General features: G+C 47.8%; 1 protein-coding gene across 1 annotated transcript in view; it reads left to right on the top strand.

The window, feature by feature from the left end:
• Positions 1–18,792, top strand: part of TTLL5 (tubulin tyrosine ligase like 5) — a 108,787-nt gene extending 89,995 nt beyond the window's left edge. The window contains exons 36-37 of the mRNA XM_032965176.2: positions 11,154–11,251; positions 16,983–18,792. Of these exons, the coding sequence (XP_032821067.2) occupies positions 11,154–11,251; positions 16,983–16,990 (106 nt within the window). The 3' untranslated portion in view covers positions 16,991–18,792. The remainder of the gene's footprint in view (positions 1–11,153; positions 11,252–16,982) is intronic.
• Positions 18,793–20,050: the final 1,258 nt, after the last annotated feature.

The following is a 20,050-nucleotide window of genomic DNA, read 5'->3' as shown; positions in this document are numbered from 1 at the left end:
AGCAGGACTCTCCTGAAAAACAGTCTTGAGACTCGGTGAGTTTTTTTCCTGCGTGTATATATTTTAAAAAAAAAACTATTTGACCAAGTAAGGTCCACTGAGTGGTTTTCATGCGGAAATGTATAGGGGCCAAATACTCAAAACGCACGTTTACAAATGTGGAGGAAAAAGCCGAAGTGCCCGAGCCATGCTACCACGGGGAAAGAGACACCCATACAGGCATGAGGGTCAGGATTGAACCCACGACCACCTGTATACCAGGCGAGATAGTTAACATCTCGCCACAGTGGCGTATATAAGCCAATTCATAAGCTACGGTGTCTCCGTGTGCAAATTAGCACGTTGGTAACCCTGAGCCAGTGGTTAAAATATCACATGTCTGTGTCACCCATTAAAGCCAAACAATGTGAGGTGCTTTATACTTTTCACCAAATGCACGGCGTCATTTTTTTAAATGCAGATGTACAACCGGCTCACGATTTCTTTATTTTTTATTTTCTGTTGTGTGATATTTCCATAAGAATAACATGCACTGCTGTAGAGTTAAAAAAAAAATACACGTGAGAATAGGTGAGGTTCGCCTATAAATATTACAATTCGATCCGGCCATGTGGAACTTCCAAGTGTTTCCGTCTGGCTCTCCCTATAGTATCTGATGGGAGGGCTGGCTGTGCAGGTGTGCGGGTGGGCGTGTGTGTGTGCGCACGGGAAGAAAGTTGTGTGTTAAACTCTTAAATGCCAAGCGGGTAGTAAGTGCTCGCAGACACGCACGGATATGTTCCTACTTCAGTATTTATTTTCACTTGCCTTTTTTTTACATCGCTCAAATGTCAAAGTGTCTCTCAGCCTCAGGCGAGTGTGGGGTGGCCCTGAGCTCATGGGGGAGGGAATTCCACAAACTCTTCTGTGGGAGCCACTACGTGCTTAGGACAACCACCTCGATCCAGCTTGCCACAACATGGTCCTCATTTTTTTCAACCCCAGAGAGATGATGAGTTGTGTCATGGACCGATCGGGATTTGATTTAAAACACACGACCTTCTGAATGTTGAGTTGAGCATTATTTGACAGTCATCCGGCAAAGATGTTATGTACATGCGCAGCACCTCCTCAATCCACTGCTGGATGAAGGCCTTTCCAAGTTCTGCGGGTCATGGGTATAATTCATCATGCTGGTCACTGAGTTGGTGAAGACTGGGAGCCTCGATGTTTGCTTAGTCTATAACACCTGTTATGCATAATCGTCACCCATCCAAGCACTATCCAGGCTCATGCCTGCTTACCTTGAAAGATCGCCAGTGACCAGTTGCATAAAATGCCTTAATTGAATATCTCCATTGATTAATATATATTTTTTTAACTAATTAGGGAATTTTATACTTAAGTGTTTTTATGTACAACCGAGCCAACCCAGATTTAATTCACAGCGATGCACTGCCAAAACAAAAATTACTCGTGAATCAGGAAGAGGCGGTTGTGATGGGTGGGACACGTGTGCAGGATGGACGAGGGTAGGTTCCCGAGACGGACATTAGGAGTGGCACCCAGAGTTCAAGACCAAGAGGACCACCTAAAGCCAGGTTGTGGTGGGTGGTGATGAAAATATGAGAGTGGTCCTGCACAGCCATTGTGGGATCCATCAGAAAGAAGGCCCTATGCTGTGGTGGCTTCAATACCACAGTGACGACATGTTAACTATCTCAGGAGGTCGTGGGTTCGATCCCAACCCTGACGCCTGCATATTTGGAGTTTGCGTGTCTCTCTCCCCGTGGTCACGTGGATTTTTCTCCAGGTCCTCCAGGTGTTCCCTCCACATTTAGAATCAACATCACGCGTTTAGAGCTTGCGGCTGCTAGAAATGTCCGCGTAATAAGCAACTTCATTGAGCTATCATTTGCGATAGGCAGGTCGTTTCTGAAAAAGAGCTATATAGCTCAGTGAGCCTTACCTGGTAAAATAAAACTATCTTCTTGGTTCTTTCGGTAAAGTCATGTAGAAGGGAAATAATAAAATAATAAAAATAAAATATAATAAAATTATCATTTTATTATTTACCTTCCGCGTGACTTTACCGAAAGAACCAAGAAGATGAATCCCTGCAGTCACGAAAGCTTTAAATCAAAATAAAAACTAGTTTAGTTTAGGCTGCCAAAATCAATTGGTCTTGAGCTAAGTCACCATATTCGTTGTCTCTAATCCCAGTAGGGCTTTAAACTTCCTCCCATCTGACTTCTCTTGTCAAGGTTCCCCTGCCTCGTGAGCAATGCCACGTGTGTCTGACCGTGACCTACACGCACGACCACGCAGCTCTCAATTCGCCCAGTTACGGGAAGGAAGCCGGTCTTGTTGGAGGAAGCAAAGCATTCGCAGGCACCTGCTTCTATCTGGTGTTTTTCATTTTCTTTATTGATGCCTGAGAAGCACGGAAGTGTGACCTGACACCGATCTGATCAGATCTCGGAAATCCTAGCGAGCTTGAGCCCTGAATAGTGCTTGCATTGCCGACCGCCATTCACAGTTGTTACAGGCTGCTGCTGCTGCGGGGTAACACAGAGGGCAGTGCAGAGAAATATTTTGCTACACTGCACTGTGGCAATGCTCCCTGCCTTCATTAACCCACACTAACCTAGCGTGGTCCACCAAAGCGGAATGACCCCCACCACTCTCGCACAGCCTTCATGCAGCAGTGGATTGACAAACTGGCCGTACATTTGAACCTTATGGCGGGACCCCGGGTTCCAGAATAAACGGAAGTCAAAATCGTGATTAATTTATTTTTGGCGACCTCCGTCCCACCGCGCGCCTGGCGCGGATCATTCTGTTGTTCGTGTTGTCCAAGAGCAGCAGCGGCGGGGACGAATGCGCAGAGGAAACAAAACTTTGACTTAAAGCTTTCGTGACTGCGGGAATTCATATTCTTTGGGTCTTTCGGTAAAGTCACGTAGATAGATTCAAAGAAAATGCTTAAAAAATTACAAAAAACCATGACGTTTCGATCGCAACACAAGCGTTCGTCATCAGGAAGAGGGGGTTAGCTTCTTAAGATAAACTGTTTTATAAAGGTTTGAAATGGGCGTCGCCCAAATCATTGGAAGAACCTTATCAACCAGTTTAAGTCATAACGGGCTGTGATGTTCCCATCCTACCACCTTCCGATGTTAGTTGTTGTTTTCGGCTCTCTGATTTTACATGTACAGGTTTAATCTCTCACCCTAACACAGCCACCTCGCTCACCGAGCTCAAGGTTTTTGCTTTGCGATCTGCCATTAACATGCTAATCTCCCGCATTAACATGATAATCTCTCACAAACATGCTAATCTCTCACATTAACATGCCAATCTCTCACATTAACATGCCAATCTCTCACATTAACATGCCAATCTCTCACATTAACATGCCAATATCTCACATGGACATGCTAATCTCTCACATTAACATGCCAATCTCTCACATTAACATGCTAATCTCTCACATTGACATGTTAATCTCTCACATGGACATGCTAATCTCTCACATTAAAATGCGAATCTCTCACGTTATCATGCTAATCTCTCACATTGACATGCTAATCAGTCACATTTAACATGCGCATATATCACATTAACATGGGAATATCTCGCATTAACATGCGAATATCTCACATTAGCATAGCCACCTCAGGGCGCCTGCTGTGGAGGCCGCTCAACGATCTTACATTATCATGCTAATTTTTTACTTGGCAGCCCTTTGATTGGTGGGAAAACTCACCACCGTCGCGATCGCTGCCCACCACTCACATTGGCTGCTGACATTTGGACGACGCCCATTTCAAACCTTTATAAACAGTTTACCTTTGGAAGCTAACCCCCTCTTCCTGATGACGAACGCTTGTGTTCGTTGTACTTTTTTGTAAAAAAATTTACATTTTCTTTGAACCTATCTACGTGACTTTACCGAAAGACCCAAAGAACATGAAAACAAAACTTTGATTAGCGCATTGTGTAGAGCTCGTCGAGAGGAATATATTGCCGTATCGTTCACCTTAAACAGACATAAAATGACGTCGCAACGCAGTTTATGCGAGAGCCGAGCCTTATGGGACCTGCCATAAGGTTGATCTGTGTCTTGTGTACATGGTGGTGGCATGGCCTTTATGTATGTACGTTGAACTTATTTTGCACCGTACGTAGCCAACCGTGCTAACCGGAGGCCTAGCAATAGCCCGTTGGCCACTTGTTGCAGTGGTTCGTGGTTTGAAACCAGTGGCTGCCCTGGTTAATACTGCGGGTATACTAACCGTAATAATCCTACTGTGTGCCATCTGCTATGCAGTGAAGTTAAAGATCCCGTTACGTCGTTCACAATTGGGATTATACACGAAGCAATAATCGCCCCCTACTGTAAGACAAATGCCCCAGGTGACTCTTGATATTGAGACACATCCTGGTCTCATAGGGTTATAACCTATAGGGTTCTGGTCTCGGCAAGGAGCATAAATCATCATGCCAACTCCGATCGTCCTCGCAGCGGCTTTTGGCAGCCATCCAACAAAGACGGTCACTGCAGCGCGCGCTTTTAGATGCGATTTTGCAGCCATCTGGAACGTTCCTCCGTCCAATATTAGGAAGCCACTGGAGCTGTGCACTTTTAAATCCAGGTTGAAAACTAATTTCTCTATAACTGCTTTGTTTGTATTTTGTCGTCCTTACCCCGCACCTCCGATTTGCACGGTTGGCTACGTACGGCGCGAAAGAAGTTCAGCATACAATGAATACACTTCAGGCACAAATCCTCGATTATTTTGCCTTCTCACTCTTAAGGGTGCCACCGTCCGTCATGTTTGCTTCAGTCGTACACGGCCGAGTACCCCCTGAAATCGTGTTTTGTGCCCGTTTTGTTTAAACGGGGCAATCAAAATACCGCGGCGGCGCCCTCCCACCCCATCACCCTCAGCCACCACTACCAGCAGCAGCACCAGGCTCTCACCAAAGACAAAGATCCCCCGTGTAGCCTTAACAGACTGTTGGGGCAAGTGCTGTTAGCGAGCACCTATGAAGGCCGGAACGGCACACGAGGGGGTGGGTGGCCCAGCACCATGCCTGGCCGCCTTTGTCTCCCTAGTGGCAATGTTTTTACACATGGCACCAGGTACTCAATTGAGGCTGAGTCGACCTCGGGGAGGAGGCTCAGGACCGGTTCACATAATCGTCACTGGTGTTTGCCATGAGCAGGAATCGAACTCGGGCCGCCGGGTTCGTAGCGTAGCGCACTAACCGCTACACTACCGCCCTACCACCCCATCACCCTCAGCTACCGCCACCACTACCAGCAGCAGCACCAGGCTCTCAGCACACGCGCACGCGCGCACTCGCACACACTCCCCGCACAATGCCACGGTTCACGTCCTTGCAGATTACTCTCATTGTTGCCTCTATTTTTAATGTGCAACGAGCTGTGGATTCAACAATCACACGCATCAGGGAAATTGATTTGGAACCAGTGGCACGTTCTTTTATTGTTTAAAAGTCCTTTGTAGATATTTTTTTCCCAACCTGCTCATGCATGTGTGTAATGTGGGCTTGCGGGCAGGTGGAGGTTGTGTGGTTGCCACGGTGGCGAGGAGATGTTAACTACCTCGCCTGGTATACAGGAGGTTGTGGGTTCGATTCCGACCCTGATGCCTGTTTACTTGGGGTTTGCGTGTTGTCCCTGTGATTGCGTGGATTTTTCTCCGGGTTGAGAGTATTTGGCTGCTATAAATTTCCACGTGATAAGCCACTTCGTTGAGCTATTAAGTGTGGCCAGGTCTCTTCTGAAAAGGAGCTATGTAGCTCAGTGGGCCTTACCTGGTAAAATAAAAATTGTCAAAAAAATGTTGTGAGAGGTATGATAAGAGGGTAAAGAGATGCAGAGTTGAGTGGAGAGAGGCAGTGAGACAATATGAACAAAACAAATGTATGGGAATTGAGAAAGTTTGAGAATTGCACTGGATAGATCATGTCTGCTGCCGATGGTGGTGGTAGTGGTGATGATGATGATGACAACAATGAGATTTGAACGTTAGGAGAGGGTGGATGTTGAGTGAGAGAAGAAGGAAGGGTAAGATTTCACCGAGGTTGAAAACAAACACAAGATGTTTATGTTCAGAGAAAGTTGTGTCATTATCACGAGTCATCACCTTCAGTCATCACCTTGTCATCGTCTTCCAAACACTGGTCAGGGCGCTTGACTCACAGTTGGAGGTCACGAGTTAAAAATCTTAGTGAGAATTCGGCTCGGCTCATCGGCATCATCATCATCTCTCGGGAACTTCTGAATATGAGTCGTTCTATTTGCTAAGCTAAACGTGGTTGTGTGAGGACCCTCCCGGCTCCCTCCGTATTAGTGTGGAATTTTCACCATCATCTCTGCTGCAAATGGAGATCAGCGACGACGCCGATCCTCTTTTGAATCGAGACTGAATTTGAGCCGTTTCTGTCCTGACAGTTTATGTGATGTCTTAAAGTGTCTCGAATTGATCATTGGATAACTCGCATGTGTTATAGTTTCATGCGGGTCCAGCCTTGAGAGATCACTTTTGGTTTGAACCTATGTTTCATCCGGTTGAACACTTCAGTGAGGGGTGTGTGTTTCATTGGGACACGTTGAAGCTAATTTGTCACGTATTCTTCCAAACCTTACAAGTCGCTTACCCCCGTCCTGCAATGCAGCTTGAAGCATCCTCCACATACAAATGGACAGGAGGTGCTTTGTCAGTTGCTCGTTTTACTAAATGGCAGGAGAGGGTCATTCATTTTTGAAATCTCATAAGATAGGGCAAGGAAGCGTTGTGGGTGTATTCATGAAGTAGAGATTGTGATGGATGGGACACACGTGTGCAGGCTGGATGTGGCCAGGTGTACATTACGAGGTCGCGTTTATTTGCACAAACAACCACAACATCTTGCTGAGCTTGTCAAAGACAACGGACCACCCCGCCAACTCTGGTCACCCTCGCATCGGCTTGGAGCCACCCACCGAACATCGGCGGTCATATGGCATCGCGTGCTTTTAGCTGTGCCTCTGCAACTGTCAAGAACACTCTTCCTTCCTGACATTCGAAGCCCACTGGAACTGTGCACTTTCAAATCTAAATTGATTTGAAAGTGCAAACAAATCACTCTAACACATACACAAATAAAACAAAACCATCCGCATCCTACCAGGCAAAGCCCACTGAAGTCTTAACTTATTTTTTTAGGAGTGACCTAATCATGCTAACGATCCTGGCAGGTTGTGTGTATGTTGTTGAACTTCTGTCACACCGTACGTAGCTAGCTGTGCTAATCGGAGGTGTGGGCGAAGAACAACAAACTAAACACAAAACACAGTCTTAATGAAATGAGTATTCAATTTAAAAGTGCATAGCTCCCATGGCTTCCTAATATCGGAAGGAAGAGCGTTCCAGACGGCCGCAGAAGCGCATCTGAAACCGCACGATGCGGTGACCGTCTTTGTTCGGTGGCTAGCCAAAAGCCGCTGCGAGGATGACCGGAGTTGTTTTGGAACAGAGTGTAACAGCACAGTGGTGACCTATTTATATTTTTCGTGACCTTAAAGCGCTTCTGAAAATATGCACTGAGTTTTTATTTTCAGTACCATCTCAAAAAGTAGAAAAATCTTTATCTTTGGCCAAAATTCTAAATACCAGCGTGCACGACAGAGCGATAGTTCTGCCTGTGTGCGTGCTTGTGTGTGCGTGCGTGCACGTGCACGATCGAGGAACACCCAGTGTTGTTATGGTTACTACAAAGACAAATATCCCTCGTGTAGCCTTAACAGACTGTTGGGGCAAGTGCTGTTAGCGAGCAGCACCTATGAAGGCCGGCTATGTTTACCGCACCAGGTACTCATTTGAGGCTGAGCCGACCTAGGGGGAGGCCCAGGACCGATCAGATATTCGTCACTGCTGTTGGCCGTGAGCCAGTCAAGCTTGAGTCGTCGGGTGCTTAGCGCAACACGCTGACCGCTGCCCACACATCGTCACAGTTATTAGGTCTGAGACAAGGGTGGAGATCCTGCAGCCCACGAGTCCAGACAAGGCCTGTGACCTCGTTTCATATGGCCCACAGCTACACGAGGCCTACGACTTGGACACAGCCCACGAACGATATTTATCCATCTCCACAAGCATCTTAGCCGTACTAATCGGGTACTAGAGGAGATTTTTTTTTTCACCTGGCGATACTAACTGTTGATATGACGCTGAATGTCAAGATTGTATATTCGAAGGACCATGCGGCTGATTCATGTACGAACAACACTTTAATTTCCAATGTATAGTTCCCAGATATGTGAAGGAGGCATCTTGTCCACTTCTTTGTTTCACCGCTAATTCTTAGCACGCTCGTTCACCTGCTGTCTCGCCTGGTATGCAGGAGGACATGGGTTCGATCCCGACCCTGATGCCTGTATATTTGTAGTTTGCGTGTCTCTCTCCGCGTAGATTTTTCTCTGGATCCTCCGTTTTTTCCCTGCACATTTATAATCAGCATCACGCATTTTGAGTATTTGGCTGCGATAAAATTTCGACGTGATAAGCCACTTCGTTTATCTTTAATTTGTGGCCAGGTCGCTTCTTAAAAAGAGCTATATAGCTCAGTGGGCCTTACCCGGTAAAATTAAAAAAAAACAGTTTAAATAGTTTTTTAGATTAAAGTCTCCGAAGTGTGAGAACTGTTGGGGTTGCACCACGATAGGCATTCGAAATTCCTGTCCCACCCTCGGCGAGGACAAGCTCTCCTCCCATCGCTGTGCGAGATGCTGCAGTCGTCAAGCGGTTGACTCAATGTCTTCCTTGCCTCGGCGCCCCTACTGACTGTACACAACCTCTCCGTTAGCACAAGTGGACGGAGAGGGCCGGTGTGCGACGGTACAACAATAACGGCGCTTGCCAGGACCATTTAACCCTAAAGCAACACGGGTATTTACATGGGCTGCAGGATGAATACATTCCATAGCGGTAATTAAAATTTCCATTTGGACCACTGGTTAGCATATAAGCACTCGGTTTTCCCCTCTGCCTGCCTGCTCGCCTGCTCACTTCTGCGTCTTGTCGGCCGTGTGTCCGTGAGTCTGCCGTCGGGCTGAGGGGCACAAGGGACGTTGGACTGTGTATTGACTAGATGCTTTCATCCGGAACAATTACATCTCTCAATGCACTCTCAGAAATTGTCCAGTGGCAAATTATTTGGTGATACTGCGTAGGCAGTGGTGCATAAGCATAGAGAACAGCAACAATAATAAAAACACAACACGATTGCCAATAACACTGTGGCCTTAAAAATACAGTATTATTGGCGAGGTTTGGGGCAACGGCCCTTCCTCACAGCACAGAGAGGCCAGAGAGGTGGGTTAGCAAAGGGCTGTGAGCATTAGCCCAGCAGCCAGCCATCACTTGGGGCCCTCTGCAGCCATGGCTGAATAGTGGATCTGGTGTTGCCAGATCTAGAGCAGAAAAAAGAAGACAATGGTTGTCTCTGTAGAGAGGCTTGTCCTAGCCATAGGAACGTGGAATGTCCATATTCCGACGGTGGGATCCAGTATATCCATAGAACCACTGTTGGATAGAACAACAGTGGTTGGCACGATTAGCATGGTTGGCTACATACGGTAGGAAAGAAGTTCAACTTACACACGTACAAGTTGTCTCCCTGCTACGTGGTACTAATTTTATCGACCTGGGAGGGTTGATAATGTCTTGTCTTGATCTCTGTCCAGGATTTGAACTTATAACATACGTGTGTCTCTGAATGTCAAGCAGGACAAGGTGATGACCACACACATTGCGGGCGGGGGGTAATTATAAATCTGCTTGTTCTTGTAAATGATTGAAGGGTGGCCATGAGCCTCGTTATTGAATTTGAAGTGGAATTCTCTGTTTTCTAGAGAGCCTTAATGTCCATTGTAAGAGGAAATTGCAGTGTCCTAATGATTAACCATGTTCTCACGAAGACATTCTCCCGTCCCTGTGCGTACACACGTGTATTATGCTGCGGTTACAAGAATAATTCTGCACTCATGATAATAAACAGCTGTAATATTCACTTATAATCCAGACAATTGTAAGCTGGTCAAAGCGCCCAACAAACACCAGTCGGCAATTTACTCGGCACATTATTGTTTTCGGGTTAACAAAATGCGTACCGCTTTGGTGGGAAGTCAACGGTCTACGTTGCATAGAGAGATTGCCCCATCCTCCCAACCGCCATAGGGAATGTGGAATTTCCAGCACTTTTTCTCATCCGGCAAAATCAAGACTACACCACCACACAAGCTTGTGAGAAAACACGTTGACAGTTGGACTGTTTATGAAACGGAACAATAGGAGTACATTTCACGATGTTCGGGAAACGTGGGTCATATTAGCGGTATGTTATCAACCGCATGGGTAAACAGCTATCGCTGCCTTATGATTCATTGCCTCTTCCGGAAAGGCTCGCTAAGACTTTTGTTATGAGGCTTTTCCTTGCGAAATGGTGATCCTGCTCTTACTGTGTGATTTTGATTTTAAAAAATGTACATTTGGAAAAGAAACTGCAGTGTCTGGAGAACTCACATCAATCTGCTGCTGGATGAAGGCTTCCCCAAGCTGCCATTGCCTCTGACAGTCCTCACCAGCCTGCGATGTAGCAATTCATCTACCACCTGCACTGAGGGCGCCACGGTGGCAAGATGTTAACTACTTTGCCTGGTATACAGGAGGTCTTGGGTTCGATCGCGACCCATCGCCTGTATATTTGGAGTGTGCATGTCTCTCTCTCTGTGGTCGTGTGGCTTTTTCTCCGGGTCCTACGGTTTTTCCCTCCACATTTATAAAACGTGCATTTAAGGGACTTAGCTGCTCGAAATGTGCACTTGATAAGCCACTTCGCTGAGCTATTATTTGCGTCCAAGTCGCTTCTGAAAAAGAGCTATATAGGTCATTGGGCCTTACCTAGTAAAATAAATTTAAAAAATGTTCTGTTTTTATAGAGCTGATTTTGTCGTCTCATCTCCACGGTGAGCATCCTGATGGAAGCATTCCCTTCTTTGGCTGCCACTCTGACACCAGTCTTGACCACCAGCCCACCTGCAAGTGTTGCCTAACCGTTGCCTCCCCAATTTTAACCTGTGACCTTCCGGCTGACCGCAGGGCATCCTCGGCAGAACGCCGGCGCGCAGTGACGGTGGTGACGGCGACATCGACGGGGGGCGGACGTGACGAGAGCACAGAGAGACGTCCAGCCACAGGTGAAGGAGCTGCTGCTGCTCATGATGAGCGCTCACCAGGATACAGGAGGGGGGGGGGGGACAGAGGCAAAGATCCCCCATAGAGCCTACACAGGTCACTTAGGCAAGTGCTGTTAGCTGGCATCGATTGAAGGCCGCCATGGCACACGAGGGGGTGGGTGGCCAACACTACGCAGTCACCTTTGTCTCTCCAATAGTGATGTTTACGACCCATACCAAGTACTCATTTAAGGCGGAGTTGACCTAAGGGAAGCCCGACAACAGTTAATATATTCACCACTGTTATTAGTCACGAGTGGAATCGAGGGTCGCCGGGTTCATGGCACGGTGAGCGATCTGCTACACTACCATACGGGTGTGTACAGGCACCATGACAAAGATCCCCCGTATAGCCTTAACAGACTGTAGGGGCAAGTGCTGTTAGCGAGCACCCATGAAGACCGGCATGGCACACGAAGGGGTGGCCAACACCACGCCCCGGCCGCCTTTGTCTCCCCAGTGGCGATGTTTACACACCGCACCAGTTACTCATTTGAGGCTGAGTCGACCTAGGGGAGGCCCAGGACCGGTTCAGATAATCGTCACCGCTGTTGGCCGTGAGCAGGAACCGAACTCGGGTCGCCGGTTTCGTAGCACAGCGTAGCGCTAACTGCTGCACCACCGTTCCCGGGTGGGTACAGACACACGTACATATAACACTGCCAAGCCTATGACCAAATCACCCGGTGCTCCCGCCTCTTCTGAGACATCAGGCCAGCGTGGAAGCCAACATACCAACGAGATGGCTTCTCTGGTGCTCCCTCTGGTTCAGGCCTTTTTGGCAGCAGCGGTTGCTAAGCCGCACCTTGAGCCATATCTCGTGATCTTTCTGCGCAACGTTGTTGTTGATCTCCGACAATATCGATATTAGTCATCCGTAACCACATCTGTACGGGTGCACCCTGGGCTTGGATTCTCACGAGAGTCATCGTTTTCCCATGAAGAGGGGCGATTTTTTTTTCCCGAAAGCCTTTGGGGAGGCTGAGCTAGGTGCTGCTGCTGGTGGTGAGAGTGGTGGTGAGAGCGGTGATGGTGATGAGGGTGCTTGTAGAGGTCAGGGTTCAGGGTTAATGTTTCTCCCGTATGGGGGCTTACATTGTTTTGAAAGGAGCACTGGGGAATTTGTACAAACGCTTTTTACAAATGCTGATAAGACCTCCCCCAGGCAGAAGGTGCTGACACCACTTCACTGCTCAGCCCGTGAATGCGTGAGAGTGTGTGTGTGTGTTGGCCACCCACCCCCTCGTGTGCCGTGCCGGCCTTCATAGGTGCTCGCTAGCAGCGCTTGCCCAAACAGTCTGTTAAGACTACACGGGGGATCTTTGTCTTTATCATCTATGGTGGGGAGCGGTCGTGTAGCGGTTAGCGCGCTCCGCTACGCTACGACCCTGGCGACCCGAGTTCGATTCCCGTCCACGGCCAATAAGAGTGGCGAATATTTCAACTGATCCCGGGCCATCCCCTTTTGTCAACTCAGCCATAAATGAGTACCTGGTACAGTGTGTAACTATCAGTATTGGGGAGACAAAGGTGGCCGGGCGTGGTGCTGGCCACCCTCCTCTTCTTGGCCCATGCCACCTCTCATCAGTGCTAGCTAACAGCACTTGCCCTAAGAGTCTGTTAGAATATATATTAGAACGGGGACCTTTGTCTCTGCGTTATACGCACCGGTACGGGGGCCCTCCCTAGGTTGACTGAACCTTAAATGAGTGCTTGGTGTAGTATGCAATCATCAGCACTGGGGAGACAAAGGCAGCCGTCCACGGTTCTGGAAAACATATCACGTGATTAAAGATGGCGGTACCCTTCACCAACCGTACAGGAGAAGAGCAGTGGAGCCCTTATGAATATTATTTCCTCTACCAAATTCAATGCACAGCTTCTCCCGAAACCGTACTGACCTCAGATGCGCAAATTACTGCATTGGAATTATTGAAACACCCTCGTAGAATGTCAGCTAATTGAGGCAAGCCAAAGCCCTCGAGTATTTTTTGCCAGTCAGTGTCCTCCAATCCACCGCTCACGCTCGTCGCTTTTTACTAGCGGCTCCACGTGTACGCACATCCTCGCGCTGCCTCTCGCGTTGCCCAGATTCGTTGACGTTTTCCTTTGCGGGTGACCGTGTTCGTGACATGTTGTGTAGGGCGCCATGGTGGTGAGATGTTAACTACCTCGCCTGGTATGCAGGAGGTCGTTGGTTCGATCCCGGCCCCAACGCCTGCTGTATATTTGAAGTTCGCATGTCTCTCTCCTCATGGTCACGTATTTTTCCGGGTCCTCCGGTTTTTCCCTTCACATTTAAAATCAATATGCGTTTAAGAGTATTTGGCTGATATCAATTTCCACATGATAATAAGCCACTTTGTTAAGCGAGCAGTTGTGGCCAGATCACTTCTAACTAAAAGCGCTGCATAGCTCAGTGGGCCTGACCTGGTACAATTAAAAGAGTTTGTAGTTTAGTGTGTTGCAGTAGGGCACCGCTCAGATGTTTCTGCTCCCACACAGCGATTGTCTCCTCTCTGGCCAGTGTAATTGTATGTATGTTGAACTTCTTTTGCACCATACGTAGCTTACCGTGCTAATCGGAGGTGCAGGGGAAGGACAACAAACTAAACACAAAAAGCAGTTCTAAAGAAATGGGTTTTCAATCTAGATTTAAAAGTGCATTGCTACCATGGCATCCTAATATCGGAAGGAAGAGCGTTCCAGACGGCCGCAGAAGCGCATCTGAAAGCGCGCGATGCCGTGACCGTCTTTGTTGTATGGCCAGCCAAAAGCCGCTGCTGGTGCGAGGATGAATGGAATCCGTGTGATGGTTGATGCTCCTAGTTCACTTTCCCTGCCTGGTCGCCCTGCCCAGTATAGCAAATTGCGTCACTGGGAGAGGGCAGGGGGGTACACACTGCTCTCTCCAAGCACGATAACATGATAGCACGATAAGATAATACCGCTCTCGGAGGAGGAGGAGGAGGGAGGCATGTGTGTCTAGAAATACCTCTGTATTTTGACTGCAGAATCCCGCTCTGTGGTAAGTCAACAGTGGTCGGCGGTGAGAATGTGGAATTTCCACCGCTCGCTCAGGGCCCGTCAGCGGAGATGTGCACCGCCATCGTTTGTGGGAAATTTTGAGTCTTGATTGTTTGTGTTAATTATCTGCGCTAATTATCTTCGTACCAAGCAGTAGCAGCCATTGAACGATGCATCGATCGGATTTCGCATGTAAGAATCAAGTGTTTACAATTCATGTACATTATATGCTGATGTTATATTTACCCTATTGGAGTGAACAAAACTGTAAATGAGACCGATTTTTTGTTATTTAAGATTTCAAAACAACGGTAAAGATGAGACGGAGAACTGATTCAGTTGTGCGAATCCTTACACCTCTATACACCGAGCAGCCCCTCGAATAGGGTTTACCGTTAAATTTCGATTTAAAGCTTTCGTGACTGCAAGGATTCATCTTCTTTGGTTCTTTCGGTAAAGTCACCACGTTGAATGAGAATAAAATAATAAAATAACACAATAAAATTCTCACGACGTTTCTCTGTCGTCCCGACAGGCCTGTTCCTTTCACCTGAAGAAGGCCACTTGTGTTGTGGCCGAAACGTCGTGAGAATTTTATTGTTATTTTATTTTATTAATTTATTACTTTATTCTCATTCTACGTGACTTCACCGAAAGAACCAAAGAAGAGGAAGAAGGGTTTACCGTTGTTTGTTGTTCTCCCACGTGTGAGAGAGACGCAGACGAATTCTCACCTGGTGAGGCAATGAGAAACGATGGAGTGGGTTCATGACAGATCGTGTCGAACGACCGCCCGCGCCCTTGAGTTAATTTTTGTTGTCAAACTGTGGCCAGCCGCGCGTGGAGAGTCTGGGTCCCCACCATAGGCATGTGGAATTTCAATTACCAGCTGAGTATTTTAAGTGGAAGGCGATAATTGCCAGCCGATTGCTCTCTGGAGCGAGCGGGTAAGATACGTTTACTCCGCCAATCGTGAAGTACCCTCCCCGTCACCTTTAAAGGAAATGTTTTGGCTGTCACAGTCGCTGAGCTCAAGGGTATGACTCACTCATTAGGCGGCACCGCGCCCCTGACTCTGACTCCCTCCTCACACTCTCGCCCATTGTCACACACCCACTAACCCCATACTCACACTCACACACCCACTAACCCACTAACCAGCATACTCACACTCGCACACCCACTAACCCCATACTCACACTCGCACACCCACTAACCCCATACTCACACTCGCACACCCACTAACCCCATACTCACACTCGCACACCCACTAACCAGCACACTCATCCATACTCACACTCACATACCCACTAACCCACTAACCAGCACACTCTCACTCACACACCCACTAACCCCATACTCACACTCGCACACCCACTAACCCCATACTCACACTCGCACACCCACTAACCCACTAACCAGCACACTCATCCATACTCACACTCACACACCCACTAACCCACTAACCAGCACACTCTCACTCACACACCCACTAACCCCATACTCACACTCGCACACCCACTAACCCCATACTCACACTCGCACACCCACTAACCCACTAACCAGCACACTCATCCATACTCACACTCACACACCCACTAACCCACTAACCAGCACACTCTCACTCACACACCCACTAACCCCATACTCACACTCGCACACCCACTAACCCCATACTCACACTCGCACACCCACTAACCCACTAACCAGCACACTCATCCATACTCACACTCACACACCCACTAACCCACTAACCAGCACACTCTCACTCACACACCCACTAACCCCACAGTCTCACTCGTACACCCACTAACCCACTAACCAGCACACTCTCACTCACACTCACACGCCCACTAACCCACTAACCAGCACACTCACCCATACTCACACGCCCACTAACCCACTTACCAGCACTCTCTCTCGCATGCCCACTAACCCACTTACCTACTGACCAACACACACAAAAGACAAAGATCCCCCATCTAGCTTAACAGAATGTTGGGGCAAGTTCTGTTCGCGAGCACCTATGAAGGCCGGTATGGCACACCAGGGGGTGGCTGGCCAGCATCACGCCCGACTGTCTTTGTCTCCCTAGTGTTTGATGTTTACACACTGCATCAGGTACTCAATTGAAGCTGAGTCGACCTAGGGGAGACCCAGGACCGGATCAGATAATCGTCACTGGTGTTGGCCGTGAACAGGAATCGAACCCGGCAAACTCGGCTCGCTGGGTTCATAGCGCAGCGCGCTAACCACTACACTACCGCTACCAACACACACAAACCAATACCCTCACTCATACACCCAATAACCAGAACACTCACACATACTCTCACTCACCCACTAACCAACACACTCACTCACTAACCAACACACTCACCCATACTCACACACAGCCACAAACGCAGTCACCAGCACACTCATCCATACCCTTTACACACGAACAAAAAGACTAAAGATCCCCCGTATAGCCTTAACAGACTGTTGTGGCAAGTGCTGTTCGCCGAGCCCACTCATGTTCACACTCATCAACACATCCACTCACCCACATACTCATCATCCACACTGTCTCATCATCCACACTGTCTCATCATCCACACTGTCTCATCATCCACACTATCTCATCATCCACACTGTCTCATCATCCACACTGTCTCCCCCACAGGCTCTTGACAGCGGGCCCTGGCGACGCAGAGGAGGGAGATGAGTCACACTTCCGATTGGACATCACACAGAGGGGTTGAGCAGTGAGGGGGCGTGAGAAGCCTGGAGGAGCCTTGCTGGAGGGGGGAGGGTGGTGGCTCTGCGACCTGCAGATGGAATTGAGTGGGTTGGATGGGAATGTCTGTGTGTGAAAGTGGACACATGAGTGTGCTGAGCTAATTGATAACCTCAGTGATCGCGTGCGTGTGTGTGTGTTGTGTGTGGTGGGTGTGTGGCGGGTGTGTGTGTGGTGTGTGTGTTGTGTGTGAGTGTGTGAATGGGAAGCGATAGCCGTTGTGTTCAGCGAGCTGTGCTGTGAACCCAGCGGCCAGAGTTCGATTCCCGCTCACGGCCAACACCAGTGAAGATTATCTGAACCGGTCCTGGGTTTCCCCGAGGTTGGCCTCAAATAAGTACTTGGTGCCGAGCCTAAACATCTGGGGAGACAAAGGCAGCCTGCTGGCCGCCCACCTTCGTGTATGCTGTGTCGGCCTTCATAGGTGCTCGCTAACAGCACTTGCCCCATCAGTCTATTAGAGACTATATGGAGGAGGACCTTGGTGTGTGGCTGTGTGTGTATCGACTGAGCACTCTCATGTCCTCTGCTCAAACACAGCTGGGGAGCGGTGATTCAGTGGTTCGTACACCCAATTTATTGTACTCTTGTATCACTTTCGATTTACAAGGCAATGATTTCGACGACACATTATATATGTGGTCAAATGTGTTCCTTCAATTGGCAGTCTACACCGCTAAAAGCAGTGGATCTTCTCAACCTGGGGTGCGCGAGATGCCCTTTCTGGGGGTGCGAGACGTGCCAGATGTTTTTTAGTAGGTAAATCATAGAAACACACTTAAGTACAACTACTTTGTTTAATCAAACCAATGTATTTATTAACATATATTTTGTTAACGATTGTGAACCAAAGGGGGGGGGGGGTACAAGGCTGAAGTGAAAGTGAAGAACCACTGGCTCATAGCAATATGTGTTGGCAAGTATATGGTGTGCTCCAAATCGGGCAGCCGTGTGATGTCATCCATCCGGCGATGGATGACATCACAGACGCGTGTGTTGGGTTCTGGGCTTGGCTTCCCTCTGTGTAGGTTGACTCGGCCGTGATTAAGCGTCTGTCTCAAGCCGGTGGCATTAAACACCACAGCCACCCTCCTCCCGTGTGTCAGTGGCGTCCTCAATTGGGCGATCGCGTCAGTCATTTCAGGTTCTAAATTGTCGCTCAGCGTTATTTTTTTTGTGTTTGCGTGCGCGTGTGTGTACATATATCCTCGTGTTTACACCCCTTTAATTTTCTGGCAATTCGATTGATTCAGAGCAGGTCGTGGTGCCAATATATACTACAGCGGTGCTGCTGCCGCATTTTCTAGGCTGCCGGGGCCCGAACCAAAGCTTTCGCTTTAATTCCTCTGCAGTATGATACGAATTACTCTCCGATACAAATCGCTTTGTTTAAATTGCATTAATAACGTATGCACAAGTTTACGCTCTGGGACACGTTCATCTGTATTAGATCTCGAGAACCCAGTAGTGGAAATTCCACATTGCTATGGTGGGGACCAATCTCCCCTTAATGTAATTTAATGAACGACTGTTTTACTATTTTGAGAATCGGGGTCTTGTTCAAGAGCGTGTATATTTTTTTATTGCCGGATCGCGTACACACGAGTGACATTTGTAATCGTGTCCATCGAACTGTGTCCATTGAGTCGCGAGCGGGCTGATGGGCAAAAATAAAGAAATAGCGGCCGGGATTCTACGAAGCGTCGTGTTTGTTAAAATTGTATCATCGTCCGACGTGACACGGATTTAAAGCGTCGTGAAATACATCGACTGCAAACGTAAAATAAGTAACGTTTTAAAAAAAACTTTTTTTGAAACACGCTTTAATGAAATGTACCGTACTAGTAATGGCAGAACTCCACGACTCCAGGAAGTGGCCCAAAGTTTGCCACAACGTAAGGGGACCCGTGGTGATTTACAGCCAACGTGAGTTGAGCGTGGACAATTAGACCCAAGCCGAAACATAACATATAAAAAAAGAATGTTAAAAATATATATGTTTTAATGATAGAATAAAGTATTGTCATCAGTATGACATAAGTATACCAAGTTTGCAGTCGATACCACATTGGGAGGTGGGTTAAAATTTAGTTACAAGATTTGAGGATACAACGGACAAGAGTGAGTTAATCAAAAGGTGGTAATTTTTATTTCTTCTGATGAGGCAAATTATCAAAGATGTTGTCTATTGGCAGTCGTGTAACACCTAGGAGCTTTGTAACGTTTCACTCACTGGCGCAGCAGCGATAGTGCCCCCTCACAATCGCGGCGCGTTTAAAAGTGAGCACGCCGGATCAATCGACGGTTCACAATTTAGCTTTATTTGTGCCAAGAGTTATAATGAAGGTGGCGGAAGCAACGACCGAACGATTTCAAATGAGACGGTCAAAATAAATATATATGGAGACGTTTCTGATGTGTGGATGTGCGCATCGGCCTGTTGGGTGTTTTGATGCGTTTAAAGGGTGGGGGGGGGGGGGGGAGTTCCACCACCAGCAGCAGTAGCAGTGTTGTCTTCGAGCACGAGGAGGAAGAGGAGGAACGTGAAAGCCAGGACTGTGAAAGCCAGGAGGCGTTGCGGTGTTTGGGCTCGAGCCGCGTGCACTTGAGCCACAAGGGGCTCAAGTTTGAGCGTGCCGATGCATTGTTGGTGTACGTTCATGTAATGTCTGTTATTTTAATGTATTTGTTTTTGCGTGTGTCATTGTGTTGGGTGGATACCACCGCAAATGTTCTCATCGTTACAGTGAGGGAAAAAAGTATTTGATCCCCTGCTGATTTTGTACGTTTGCCCACTGACAACTAAATGATCAGTCTATAATTTTAATGGTAGGTTTATTTGAACAGTGAGAGACAGAATAACAACAAAATTCATAAAACGCATGTCAAAAATGTTATAAATTGATTGGCATTTTAATGAGGGAAATAAGTATTTGACCCCTCTGCAAAACATG

The sequence above is a fragment of the Petromyzon marinus genome, chromosome 33, assembly GCF_048934315.1.
Source record: "Petromyzon marinus isolate PM22_M1 ecotype Great Lakes invasive population chromosome 33, UKy_Petmar_22M1.pri1.0, whole genome shotgun sequence".
Classification (NCBI taxonomy): Eukaryota; Metazoa; Chordata; class Hyperoartia; order Petromyzontiformes; family Petromyzontidae; genus Petromyzon; species Petromyzon marinus.
This window is presented reverse-complemented; position numbering and strand designations above follow the sequence as displayed.